Here is a 13,988-nt window from a genome sequence, read left to right on the forward strand (position 1 = left end):
GTTGAGTAGTTATGTATATGACATTTTACTTTTCGTGGTGGATATGAATTTGTGGGTCTCTTCATACCTCAAAAACAATGAAAATTACCCCCCATCCCCCAAAAAATAAGTGTTTTCACAGCATATTTAAAGATTTTACAGTACTGCAAGACATATAGGAGGTATACTACATTAAATGATCTATAGTGTTCAATTCGCCCTCTACCAAAGTGTGACATTTATGATCTTTCAGGGGTTGAGTTAAGCTCTTGTTAATAAAATTGCATTTTATTTGTATCACTAGCCTACCAAAAAATTATTTTGTCTGAACTCTATGCAGGGCTTAGTTGTTCATTCTTTTGAGAACTCATATATCTTATTTAAAATCTTAATTTTTACTTCTGGACACCTAGCAAAACAAACTATATGCTATGCATGGTGACAATGAACTTTGAATAAACTGTTAACCAAAATTGTGAATCATTATTGTCTCTGCTGGGGTTAATCTGTTTAGTTGGTCATGGATGGAGAATCTGATAATACTTAGGTAACCATCAAGGCTTATGAACAGCCACTGTTGTATGAACCTCTGATGAATTGAATTGTTTAGTAGCTGAAATAAAATATATTGAAAACATATTTTTATGGTTTTATGGGTCAGACAGACTTTATTCTGAATGGAATTGAAGTCTGTTGAAAATGCATACTTAACTTTAAATGTTTTATATTTATCTTGTGTGCTATTTGATGGAGATTGATCTTTTAACAAGTTTAGAACATTTCTGAATGTTTATAATATTAATAATTTAATATGCATGACATTTAGTGATAAAGTCTACTACTTGCTTTATTGGAAACTGTGCTTAAGGTGCTATAATACTAGCACACTGCCAAAAAGTCAAACAGTATTCTGTCTAGAAATCTTTTGAATATCCCAAAGTCTTCCATAAAGCTATGATGAATATGAAAATATGAAGATAACGAACAGTAATGAAACAATACAAATTGTGAGCAGGGCAAACTTGGACCTCTAAAAACATTAGAGGTACAAGTAGGATCAGGTGCCACTGAGGAGTAAGTATCCCTGTTGACTGGTCACACCCATCGTGGGCTCCTCCCTGTATGAAACAGTCCGGGCGGCTTATAAACAATCCTGTTCCTATGTAAAATATGTACAGAAAGCCGAGCCAAAAAGTGGTCGAGGCACAGGATGTTGGCGGAAATATTGAATTGAGATCACACAGTTTTTACAAAACCTGTGCCAGAAAGCCATCCTAGTTACCTTATATGGATTCTGTAACCTATGTCATTTTCCATATATATATGGAGACTCGGATTTGGGAAACCCATGTCAAAAAAAGCCGTGTGACATACCATATATGGAGTCTTGGGATCTGTGTATCCATCAATATCTAGGTAATCTAGAATCCTTGATAATCTCCAGATGTTACTGAAGATACCAAAATGGAGACTGAAACCAAATTTTACAAGGCTTTTGTCAATATGGTTACCGATAGTTTTATAATTTTAAAAGCTTCGAATTATATTAGAGTGTGCCCCATTCACCTTCCATAAAATATCTCTAATAAATAAAATATTTTACGATTCATATCAGGCCCGTAGGAAGCAATTTCACTTTGAGGGGACACATCCATACATTTTCAGTTGGGGGCGGGGATCTCGTTCAAAGCTGGAAAAACCATCCCAGTTTGACATAAGTACAATTCCAGTTGATATTTATATTATTTGTTTAGTATCCTTTAATTAGAGTAAAAAAGACACAAGCTAGCTCATGTTCATGAATCCCTCCAATTTGTTTGAACAAGGGATGCTGTGAATAAACATGCTCTGGAAAAAGCTGTGATATACACAAAATCCGCCTCACTATCATTCAAATCTTCTAAGTTAGAAACTGTCTCCCTGTGACACAGATTTAAATTGTGTGTAAGAACATCTCAATTTCAGACTCAGATTCTGTGTCCATGTCTTTGATATGCAGAACACGTACGGCTTTTCAAAAACCCGTACGGATTCTGTGTCTAAGCTGTGCCCATTCGGCCTCAAAATTCCGTACGGGTTGTCATGATCGGAAAAAATTCATGGACAATTCAATGTGACAATAATGGCCGAACAATTTGTGTGAAAAAAGTCAGTAACGTGCGATCTAACGATTGGTTGTATTTGCTGACAAGATCATTGTATCGACCATAGATTTTGTGAAATGTTGACTCTAACCTAGACAACTGACATCCTTTTATCATCAACTTATTTGTCAATAGCTTGTATCATTTTAGAAATTGTTCGAACTTAGAATATACTCTAGCGTATCAAATCAATGGTGGGAGACACAAAAATTCAAATGCAAGTGATAATGGTATATTGCTAAATAAATTTATAACGGAAGCTGACAATAGAGAAGTTGAAGCCATTACTCTTTCAGGTACTAATACTATGGTGAAGAAGGGGATTTCACTTGGACAACTGCAGAGAAGAAACAACACAGCTCTGTGGAATGAATTATGGAGAAATTGATTTTTTTAAAAATAAAAACTGGTTGTACATGTACTTGTTTAAAAAAAAATTAAACAGTCAAACCTGATTATCTCGAACTCTATGGACTGAGAAAAAACTTCGAGATATCCAAAAGGTTGAGATCGATGTTCAAGATACCAAAGTTTAAATATACATGTATTAGCTTGCTTTGTAGAGAAACTGTTTTAGTAGAACTTATTTTTTTTTAAGACTTAAAGATCTTGTGCTTAGAACATTGTTGTAGCTTTTATAGTGAGATGGTATTCTGTATGATAAACTTTTCATATAATTCTTTAAAGTACATTATAATTGCATGTACTTAACAGTGATGATTATTTTTTCTGCAAACAATGAAAAATTTAACACTAATATTCAAATATACGACTCGTATTTTTGTTCAATTTGGGTCTGCATAAACAGATACAGTTTTCAACAATGATTAATTGCTGGCCATACCAAGTTTGAACCTGACCGACACTTTGGAGCATAGAAGCTAAAGTGAAGAAACTCAAATATCTGAATTTTAGCAGAGGGAAATTTATTAATGCAGATAATGAATTGGTATTTTCATGTTGTCAGTCATCCTTTCAGTGTTGTAAAATTGTTTTTTGAATATTGATTGAAAGAAACCACTTTTTTGTATTTTTCTCCAGATAGCAGAATCTGTTCATAAGTCAAGAAAGCATATACACAAGGTTCTACATATTGTTCAGGACCAGAAGAAGCCAGTGGTGTTTTTTGATTGGAAAACATCAGTGACATCTCCTCAGAATTTTTTGTAGACCTTTAAAACTTTTAACTAAATACCATCATATCACAGAGAGAAGACTTGATATTGGAAGACAGGGATACTTGTTTAAAGGTATCAGAGAATTCTGCTCATCAGATGCTGCAAAAGATGCTGTTTGTTCAAAGTCTATGCAACCCTAACCTGAGGTTATTACTCTTACAGATAATGAAAAGGGCAAGCCTGCTAATGCAAAACAGAAGTAATCCTAACTAACTCGTACATGTACATAACTTATATCTGAAGACCAATCACAAAAATCATTGCCTGTTTGATATAACAGGATACCATTCAGTGAACTTTCAACACAACATTGTTGTCGAACATGTAGTAATACTACATTGTACAACTTTTATTACCTGTATTTGACAAACATTTTTTTTTTAAATTGTATGTTTATTGTATGTTTATTGTTCTATCAAAATATGCCTGGTATATTTCTTTTGAAAATATGAAAAATTGTACAAATGTATATTATATGTTTTTATGTCATCCATTTCTTATTTATGAAATTATCACCAGTATGATAGTGTTCTCTTTTAAAAAAAAAAAAACATTAGTCATCAATTAGCATGATTCTGTTAGTGTTACCATGGCAATATACTTTTGAAATATACTAAACTAAAAAATCAAAGCAGTATTTATTTGATATGCTTCATTCATAAAGTTTTTATGAAAAAAATATAAATATATATAAATAAAAAACAAACGAATATCAATACTTTGTTTAGAAATGTAAAAAAAAATAGTGTTTGCTAAATTCTTGCAGCAAAGAAAATACGCCAAAAATTGTTGACACATTTAAATTGGCATAGGTTCCTTTAGGGTTGGAATTTTTCAAAAATATTTTGGATCTTTGTTCTAGACTTTCATACAAATCAAATAAGAAGAAAAATTGAAAATGTGAATTTTCCTCATCTGGGCCCATTTTGCCAGTCACGGTCACATATGAGAAATGAAATATCACGATATGTACACGATATCTAGTAGTTCACAGTTTACCAAGATCTATTACGATTTAGTCTTATCGTTACATGCACCCCTAATATTGCTATGACCATATTCATGGATAAACTGACCCCCACCTTTTCTTAAAGCTCCATCGCTCTGGATAATATTCTAATGATGCTTTTTTTAGGGGGGATATACATGTAGCAGTATCAATTTTCTTCGAATGAAAGAGACAAATTTGTAAAATAATTTCTTATGTTCATAAATTCTGTTCAATGAACATACATTTTTTCTTGGAGGTTCATGTACTTGCATTGTCCTGGATATTTTCAGGCCTGTAGGAAGCAAATACAGTTTTTTTTGGGGGGGGGGGGGGGGCACAGCCATACATTTTCAGTTGACAGTTGAGGGGGCAGTACCAAAAATTTCCTGACAAGCAAAAAAAAGTTAAAAAAAAAAGGTCATCAGACGTTTTTATTGAGCATTAACAAGCATAGAGTATCTATTAGAATCTATGTTTACTATAGTTATCTATATATCGGCAAAATTATTGGGGGGGGGGGGGGGCACCCCCCCCCCACCCCCCCCCCCCCCCCCGGTTCCTACGGCCATGAATTCTGGTGAAATATTAAATTGAAATTTTCACTTTCACGGAATTATAAAATGAAATCTTTATCATGCTTATGAATTTAATTAACATCTTGTCCTAATTCAATTAATCCTCTCAAAATCATGAACTGTCGAACGCTGATTAGATTTTTAAAAGGATGTTTTTTCCGGGTTTTGTAATGTATATCGTTTTGGTTTTAATAGGAAGGACCTTTATTATTTTTTCCGGTAATGATTTTTGACAGTATCATAGTGAGTATCACACTAAGTGACTAACTTGAGTCTTGACTAAGTGAAAGACAAACTTATCTTTTGAAAAATGGGAGAGCTAGCGCTGTAGCCATCATGGAACACAGAAGTAGATATTGAAACGTTGGTTTATTTCGATTAATTGTTAATAGGAAGACACAATGGTGTCTGCTTAGCCCCCCCCCCCGAATAAAATGGCAAATTTAATGTACAGTACTTGTTTCTACTTATAAATAAAATCAGATTTGTAAAGTACATCATTATTTTTGAGGTATGCCAAAGCTGTGTTTTGGAAGTTATGACCCTTGAGTCATGTTGAGCCAGATTTTTGATAGAAAATCATAATTTAAAGAGACTTACGCAAGTAGATGAGCACCGACTTCTGTACCACTCCATCAGTTGTACAGAGTGCTAAGGATGGCGACATTGAGGAAGTGTATAAACTGATACAGAATGGTGCAGATGTGAATTCTGTCAATTATTTGGGTCAGACAGCCTTACATATGGCGGCAACAGGTATGATTCCATCTGAACAATTGATCAATTATAGCAATGATTACATGTTTTGTTTAAAATATGTACCAATGTAGATAATTTTGTATATTTAGCCTAACATTAATGTGCATTGGATATATTTAATAAATGAATGAAGCGAAATCAGAAGGGCCAGTAACATATACACTTGATTTTACATGATCACAAAAATTTGTTTTGAAGCTGGCAATGAAAATCTTGCTAAAGTTCTAATAGACGCAGGCGCAGAGTTAGAGGTCACAGACAGGAAAGGCCAAACTGCACTGTATAAAGCTGTGTTCAATCTTCACATCAGCACAGCAAGTCTATTGCTAAAGACAGGAGCAGATCCAGAAGGGAGTCCAAAAAATATCAGCACCCCTCTACACATAGCTGTCATGCACAAGAATGTGGACATTTTACAGGTATTGTGTGTACATTGTAGCTTAATGGATTTTTTCCAAAATCTTCCTCTCAAAAACAGCAAAGCCATTATCAGACATAATGATTTGGAAGCAACCTCAGGTAGTGTAGATTTGAATGTTCAAATCATGACCCTCATGGGGTACATAGATGTAGGTTGGGGCCAAAATGGACAATCACATGCAGTTTTTCAAAGGAATATATAGGGAAAAAATCTTACAAAATCTTCTAAAGGACTGTAAAGGCATGATTTGTCATATTGAAATGGAAGTATCCTCAGGTAGTATAGATTCAAATTTGTTCAAATCATGACCTCTGGGAGTAGGGTAGAGCCACAATGGACAATCAAAGTTTTACACACGAATATATAGGGAAAAAAATCTTACAAAATCTTCTTCTAAAGAACTACAAAGCCAAGATGAGGCATATTGATATGGAAGTATCCTCAGATAGTGTATATTCAAATTTATTCAAATTAAGACCCACTGGGTTTGGATGGGGCAACAATGGATGATCAAAAAAACTGGGTAGACAAGTAGACTGCACCAAAATATATAATTCTATTTATCTGTTGTTGACTTTGATGAACTGTATTGCCATAGTTACTAAAAGTAGAAATTTCTTTGAAATTTTTTAAGGGATACTACTATTAAATTTTTGTCCAATTACAATTAAAAAGGAATAAACAAAGGATCATTATTTTATTTATTGTTGTTGCCATAGTTTTAAATCTAAGTGCTACTGTTTAGTAAAAAAAAACAGTAGAGCTACATCTTGACAGAGACTTCAGTTTACTATTATGATAAAGAGAAATCTAAATGACTAAGTAATAGAATGCATGTCACATTAACCTATCGCTGTTTATCTATTTTGACAGCTTCTACTGGAATACAATGCCGCTGTGCACTTTAGCAATGGCCGAGTCTGCGCAGTCGACTTCCTTCTTTCTACAACTGTAGATAACCGTGTGTGTTTTGACCTGATTAAGTCACTGTTACAACACGGCTGTGAGATCGACTATAACCATGTGACACGTCAGACGATGACGATGTCGCCACTGTTTGCCTGCATCTTCTATCTGAAGCCGGCGGCCATATTGGTTATGCTGTATGAGTTTGGATGTGGGAGGTGGAACTTTAACTGGAGAGATGACTGTCTGTATGACAGGAGAGAGGACAAGGAGTTTGTGAAGGACTTCATCAGGGAGAAAGCTGGTATGTAGGAGGATGAAGGAGAAATGACAGAAAGATCGGAGAATTAGAAGGAATTTATCGGAGAGAAATTAAAGCTTGTATCTTGGGAATGAGGGAGGAATGAAAGGATGGATGGCGAATGCGGCTTGAAAACTAGGGTAGAAGTTAAGATTATCAAATTAGACATTAAAATGCCATTCCAATGATGAAAAAGACATCGATACATTTAATAAAACTCATTTGAAATATGTTATCGTTTTTCGTGAAAAAGATGTAGTATATATATTTATCTAAGAACTTAATTTAAATCTCTCTCTCTCCTTTGTAATTGAATATATCAATGACTGCAATATTCTTGTTATTTTGTAATATTTTACGTATTTGTGTGATGTCACCCTACACCTCTGTAGGGTTGGGTGTTAAAATATTTGGTAGTAGGAAAGGAGGAATGAATAAAGAACATACATGTACATGGCGGGACCGGAAATCGAACCGTGGGCCTCTTCACTTGTCAGGTTCCCTAACCACTGAGCTACCAAGACCGATAGCCACAGTACATAAAGCCCAAACTACTTCATTTCTCCCTCCTTAAACAGTCTTCGACCTCCATGATGCACAACATAAGTTCACCTTGTCATAAATGAACATTCATTTCATTTACATATAACCTGATTAAGCCCTCCCCCCCCTACCCCCACATACACACTGGCAACGCCAATATCCCCGGTCCATATAGCCTAAACTGCCACATAATAGACGGGGTTTGTTTTAGCTATTGTAAATTCCTAAAATTAAATTGAAAGTATCTTGAATTTAATGCAGGTGGAATTACAAGAGAGATATGGTCCTCTTGTGCCTATACATGGGTGATCACAATATTCTGTCACCGAGAAATATGTTGTTTAATGAAAAGGGTATTTCACAGTTGCTTTAGTATTGGAAGTCATTGAGGATCAAGTCCTATCATATTAATGGGTGTTAAAATATTAATAGATTGTAGCACTAGGATGTTCATTTAGCTTGACAACTTGTAAAGTATGACCAAACAGTGTTAGTGTTAAAAGCCATCTTTTATTTTCAGCCTCTCCTCGCTCTTTGGTGTCTGCTTGCCGAGTGTTCGTGTATCAATGTCTCCAGAGGAAACCACTCCTTTATATCAATCACCTTCCCCTACCAAAGACAATGAAGGACTATTTAGCATTCAGTGATGTAGTTTATTTCTGAGGAAATCAACTGTGATGCAGAATCCAATATATATGTTCAATAGGATTGCCTGTGTTTGACGTCGGGCTTCCATTAAGCAGGAATGTTCTTTGTGTAGTTGTGATACTTTTTAGTATAACTTCCTTGTTACATACAGTACTGTGAGTATGCTGCCTGTAATGTGTATTTATTTGACTTATATTGGTTTTCCTGTTTTGTATTCATAAATGTATTTACGATAACACAATAAATATTTATGTCAGGTTTAAAATTTTTACCTTAACGAAGTGTAAGAGAGCGTTTGCTGAATCCCCGCTGTTGGCCTCCCATATTAAACTGCTCCTCTTGCAGTTAGGCCTCATCATTTGAATAAATCAGTCAAATTTAAAAACATAAATATATACAAAATTCTATTAATGCAAAATTCTGAGCAGTTTTGCAAGTCCATTTGCAATTTTTCTCTCAAACTACAAATTGAAAGCAGTGGAGCCACAGTTTTATCAGAGACTCATTGTTAATAAATCATTTTTAAATATTTACATTTTTAAATTTCTTTGTCCGAGAAAAAAAAACCAATTGTAAACATAGTTGATTTCTACATGAAGCTAATGGTTCATTGATAGGTCTGATTAGAATAAAATCACGTGCTTGGTGGGAGAAAAGAAGTAGACGGGGCTTGTAGCACGTGAATTTATGGAATCAAGAGCTTGTAAATAGAAGGAATAGTCAGATTTTTTGGTTTCATGATGATGATCCAGCAATTCGCTTGCGTGGTACTTTCATTCATAAACGCCTTATGCAAATTATCACGCAAGCCAATTGCTTGATCACATCATGAAAACAAAAAAATAGACAGTTATTCCTTAAATTTGCAGCACGCACAAACTTTGTGTTGGTTTGTTTATTGTTGTCTAAATGTACGTGAAATTAGCACACCCGGGAGTCACCGGGGGGGGGGGTGCTTTGACGCCGTGCAGACTACGTTCATTAATCTTGTTTTCAATAATAAAAGTCCACGTCAACGTCAGAAACAAACAAAACAATACAAGGTTGTCAGTGCCAAGTCAGTATAGTGCGGGCACAATATCTTTAATCCTAAAAATCCCTCTTCAAAACATTGTATACGTGCGTATAGCTTTAATCTGATGATTAAAGGGGAAAGGAATTAAAAAGACTTCGATCAGAATTTAGAACGCATATTTTAATTGTGAACCGAGATTCTACATTAGAGATTACCATTTTTTCAGTGAGACAGTACAAATAAGTGAAGTTTGAAATACATTTTTCCCCCTAAGATGGCTACAAGTCGTCTTGCTCGAAATGTTACTGAGGACTATTTAACCTGTACGATTTGTCTACAGCGCTTTCGAGATCCTCGGACACTGCCGTGCGAGCACACATTCTGCCTCGCCTGTCTGGCTAATCACGTCAGCGCCTCAATAGATGACGGTGTATTCGTCTGCCCGGTGGACAAGACAGAAATCCAGGTCAGCAAAGCAGACGACCCCTGGGAGAGCGCGCGAGCTTTCCCGACAGACAGTCTGGCGGAGGCGTTGATCAAAGTGGTAGAGGAGGACACAAGGCGAGTGAACGTGAGTGATAATGGCGAGGATCTGAATTTCTTCTGCTTTGGATGCCAGATAATGACGAGCGCTGAAAACGCAGTGGAAAATCATCGTCATCCAAACTGTGATTGTGTTAATCTTCAGAAAGCTTATCAACGAGTGATGCCGGTGTTAATCAATTACAATCGAGAACTGGAAAAGGTTTATCTCAAATCTGAGAAAATCAAACGAGTTGTCACAAATGGAAACGGGATTTCTGAAGCTAAACAAGAAGTGTTGAGCGAGATCGGCGAATTTGAAGCAAAATTAGACGATTTTTATGCTGGATGCAAAGCAGGTCTTGGTGCAATGAAAACTAAGGTAGCAGAACACGAAGTCAAAAATGGCATGACAATTAATCACGCAGTTCATGATGAAATAGCTAGGAGATACTCCTCATTCAATCAAAACTTTGACGACGAAAATGTTTCCGAACTCTTGTCTGTGTATCTTTCTGTCAACAAAAAGCTAAAGGAACTTGAGAAGTTTGAAGAAACTCTGCAAATTAAAACACAGAAGTTTCCAATAGATTTTCTTCCAAATAAACAGTTGTTGAACATGTTAAGAAGCAAACAGCAATGTGGAAAGTTACAAGTTTCCTCGAGTTCGCATTTCAGGGGTCAACAGTCAGCAGACGTCGAAGAGTGTAACTATTATGACGTAGCAGCGACGGACAAATACATCGTGACGTGTGACGGAGAGACCGGAGTTGTTCAACGCTTCCTGCACGACGGTTCGTATGTCGATTCCATGCGAGTAGACAATATTTGTCGGATGACAGTAGTTACAGACGATGAAATTGCAGCAACCCGTTTATTTAAACGTAAAATTGCCTACATCTCTCTGGGAAAGAAAATGCACATTCGAGATCAAGTCAGAACGAAAAAGTCGTATATTGGGATATGTCTGCTGTCGACTGGGAATTTCTGTGTGTCATTTTACGACGGTGAAGAGCCACCAGGAATAGAAATCATTTCAGACGAGGGAAAGGTCCTCAAAACACTTTTAGGACACAGGAATCCCGCGGGTTCCGTCCCTCTTTTTCTCGTACCGATGTTTCTAACGTCGACAGCCAGCGATAATATTGTCGTCTGCGACTTCACGGACTCTAATCACGTGATCTGTTTTAACGATAATCTGGAACTTCTCTGGTACCAAGGTTTTCCCAGCATGCCGTGCTGTGTGACGTCCGATGATGACGGCATGCTTTACGTGTCTTTTCCCGATTTGAATGAGGTACTGGTTGTGCACGAGGATGATGGGAAAAAGGTAAGGACTGTGGTGAAGAAAAGTGATGGCGTCCACAGACCGTTTGCCATTACGATCAACGACAGTACACTTGTTATCACAGAAGACGAAACAGACAAGATCCACATGGTCAAGGTGTGACCTACATATTACTGCACAGCGCCATGTTGATCTAAGAAGAATTCGAGATCTATCATACCCTACGTAGAGATGTTGGAAAACTTTTATATAACAAAATGTCAAATAATTAAACCAAGTAACACAATCGTGGCAACTGGGAGATTCGCTAGCACTTCAATAAACGTGCAGGATAAATATCTTGCTCAACTTTGAAATGAAATCAAAATGCTGTTTTATTGATTTGTTTTGTTTTTTCATATCGCAGAACACTTACTGACTGGGTTTTGGGGCAACATTGAATATGTTAGCCCCCTCGAGATAAACGAAAAATGTTGCCCTCTGCTTCGCGTCGGACAATATTTCATCCCTTGGGGACTAACATAATCAGTGCTACTTTCAACCCTAGTAAATGTTTGTATAATAGAATTCTTTCAGGTGAATTACTTGAATTTGATTCGCCGAGAAACATTTGGATAAAAAACACCATTACCCTCAAAAGGATGATCGAACCACACCCTCCAGCGCGGTAGAAATTAGCAACAGTAATCATTGCTTGACAACGGGTGATATTCTCTCTCTCTCTCTCTCTCTCTCTCGCTCTCTCTCTCTATAGGAACAAAAATCTTATGCAAGCGCTTCTCCTTTATTTGTATAAAGCATTCAGTATAAAATAATAGATACTGCATGTCTTCCAGTTGGTTTGTTACGCAATCTGTGTGCATATGATCAATTTTTTAAGCTTGACATGCTATCAACAAATAAGTTAATGTTGCAAGGGTATCAGCAATTATTTACGTGTTAAGTCAACATTTTGCAATTTTTTTTCGGTGGATACAATGACGACATTTGTTTGTAAATACCTGAGGTCAATTGTTGATTGACGTTTTGAATAAAAATTGTTAGGCTATATTTTCATCCTGAATTGCTTACGGATTACTCCGATCAAGACAAAGAGTTCACGGCAGGTGGGACGAATCAAACGGAGGGTGATTACTCCATGGCACCTAATCCCACCTTTTGTGCTTCCAGAAGCCCTTGTTTGCTCATTTCTCAATCTGTATTCTTTCGGCGGACTTTAATGCATGATTGATGTTCGCTTTGTTTCTATTTTCTGTCTATTTGTATAATTGTATAAACGATTGACTATCAATTAACAGTTTCTGTGCATACAGTGAAGGGCAACAAAATGGGTCCGAAGTTTAATATAAGGGCATGTAGAAATACAGTTAAAATAAGGGGGAAACAAATAAAATTATTTTTTTCTCGACCTGCAAGGCAACAGATTGGGACAAACTCAAAGGTCAAGGTCAAAGGGTCAAAATTGTTGGTACCTAACGCAAGGTCTTGTCACAAGCATGCTGAATATGAAAGCCCTAGCTCCAACCATTCTAAACTTATGCCCAAGGTTAAAGTTTGTTTTTTTTTTAAAGCGGATCGAACTCCAAGGTCAGAAAGTCAAAAATGTTTGAACCTGAGGAAAGATCTTATCACAAGGAATACACAAAAATAAAGTATGAAAGACCTAGCACCAACCGTTCAAAAGTTATTGCCAAGGTTAAAGTTTGGTAAAGTTTTTTTTTCAAAATGGGGGTAAAACTCCAAGGTCAAGAGGTGAATATGTTAGCCCCATAGAAAGGTCTTGTTACAAGAAATACGAAAGCCATAGCTTCAACTAATCAAAAGTTTTAAGCTTTGATGGTAGGGCGCTCGCTTTGTGATCGGGAGGCCCGGGTTCGATTCTCGTTCGCCGTGCCGCGTCAAACCTAAGACGTATAAACATAGGTAGTGACTGTTCCTTCGCCAAGCGAAGTGAAGTCACTGTTTTTCGGATGAGACCTTTAAAACCGAGGTCCAGTGTTACGGTTGTCGTTGGCACGATAAAGAACCCTCACTGCTCAATGGCCCTGAGTGCCGAGTAAAGGTCTAAAGAACAAGGTACGGTTTCAATACAAATGTTGCCCTGTGTTTTTCTTTAAAAATAAAAGTGATGTAAAAAATTAAAACTCATGCTTTTTGAATTATTGAAATTCCATGCAGAAAGATCATACAAATCTTTTTTCTCACATGACCTTCCAAATGCTAATTGTGACGTCATAAACTTGTGCATTTTCCTGTATTTTCTTAAAAAGTTGCAGAAGACATCAATTTTCAATGGAATTTTCTTTCAGATAATATTGTCCACAGGCATCGCCCACAAAGATTTTGAGATATGTGATTTTTCAAAAAATTTTACACAACATATCTAAAAATTAACGTGGGCGACGGCTGTGGACACTATTTTCTTAAGGAAAATAACCCTTGAAATGGGTCATTTTGAGGCTTTTCTGTTTAAAATAGAGAAATGCATCTAATTAATGACGTCATATATCCAGAATGGTATTCCATCATACTATATTCTTTCCTGATTTATTACAGTCATATATTCAACTAATATTTAAGCCAGTTTCAAAACTTTTTGAAAACATTGAATTTTGGCACAATAAAGCTAAAACCATACCTTCTTCTTTGAAACCCTTCACCGGCATAATACGGTGACGTCTCTATATGAGTGAAAAATTCTCGAATGGGACGATAAAC

General features: G+C 36.2%; 2 protein-coding genes across 4 annotated transcripts; both read left to right on the top strand.

Annotated features, from left to right (window-relative positions):
• Positions 1 to 5,168: 5,168 nt before the first annotated feature.
• Positions 5,169 to 8,710, top strand: LOC133191335 (ankyrin repeat and SOCS box protein 1-like). 3 transcript variants are annotated; one of them, XM_061327080.1, is made up of 4 exons: positions 5,169 to 5,623; positions 5,849 to 6,045; positions 6,921 to 7,257; positions 8,318 to 8,710. In XM_061327080.1, exons 1-4 carry the CDS (start codon positions 5,476 to 5,478, stop codon positions 8,458 to 8,460), a joined length of 825 nt encoding a protein of 274 aa, XP_061183064.1. In that variant the 5' UTR covers positions 5,169 to 5,475; the 3' UTR covers positions 8,461 to 8,710. The 3 variants fall into 3 exon arrangements, with proteins under 3 accessions (XP_061183064.1, XP_061183063.1, XP_061183065.1); XM_061327079.1 differs by having other exon boundaries at positions 5,170 to 5,623; positions 5,825 to 6,045; XM_061327081.1 differs by having other exon boundaries at positions 5,171 to 5,623; positions 5,864 to 6,045.
• A 716-nt stretch (positions 8,711 to 9,426) lies between these two features.
• LOC133191336 (uncharacterized) lies at positions 9,427 to 11,596 on the top strand. The gene has a single exon (XM_061327082.1). The coding sequence runs from the start codon at positions 9,735 to 9,737 to the stop codon at positions 11,430 to 11,432; it is 1,698 nt and encodes a 565-aa protein (XP_061183066.1). The 5' UTR covers positions 9,427 to 9,734; the 3' UTR covers positions 11,433 to 11,596.
• Positions 11,597 to 13,988: the final 2,392 nt, after the last annotated feature.

This window comes from Saccostrea echinata, unplaced genomic scaffold, assembly GCF_033153115.1.
Source record: "Saccostrea echinata isolate AGI-Se365-2 ecotype Australia unplaced genomic scaffold, CSIRO_AGI_Sech_v1 ptg000023l, whole genome shotgun sequence".
In the NCBI taxonomy this organism is placed as follows: Eukaryota; Metazoa; Mollusca; class Bivalvia; order Ostreida; family Ostreidae; genus Saccostrea; species Saccostrea echinata.

Excerpts from the sequence above, each read along its gene's own strand:
- LOC133191335 (XM_061327079.1), top strand. The coding sequence starts at position 5,476 with ATGAGCACCGACTTCTGTACCACTCCATCAGTTGTACAGAGTGCTAAG. Across the intron at positions 5,624-5,824 it reads CTTACATATGGCGGCAACAG|CTGGCAATGAAAATCTTGCT; the intron begins GTATGATTCCAT and ends TTTGTTTTGAAG. Across the intron at positions 7,258-8,317 it reads CTTCATCAGGGAGAAAGCTG|CCTCTCCTCGCTCTTTGGTG; the intron begins GTATGTAGGAGG and ends TTTTATTTTCAG.
- LOC133191336 (XM_061327082.1), top strand. The coding sequence starts at position 9,735 with ATGGCTACAAGTCGTCTTGCTCGAAATGTTACTGAGGACTATTTAACC.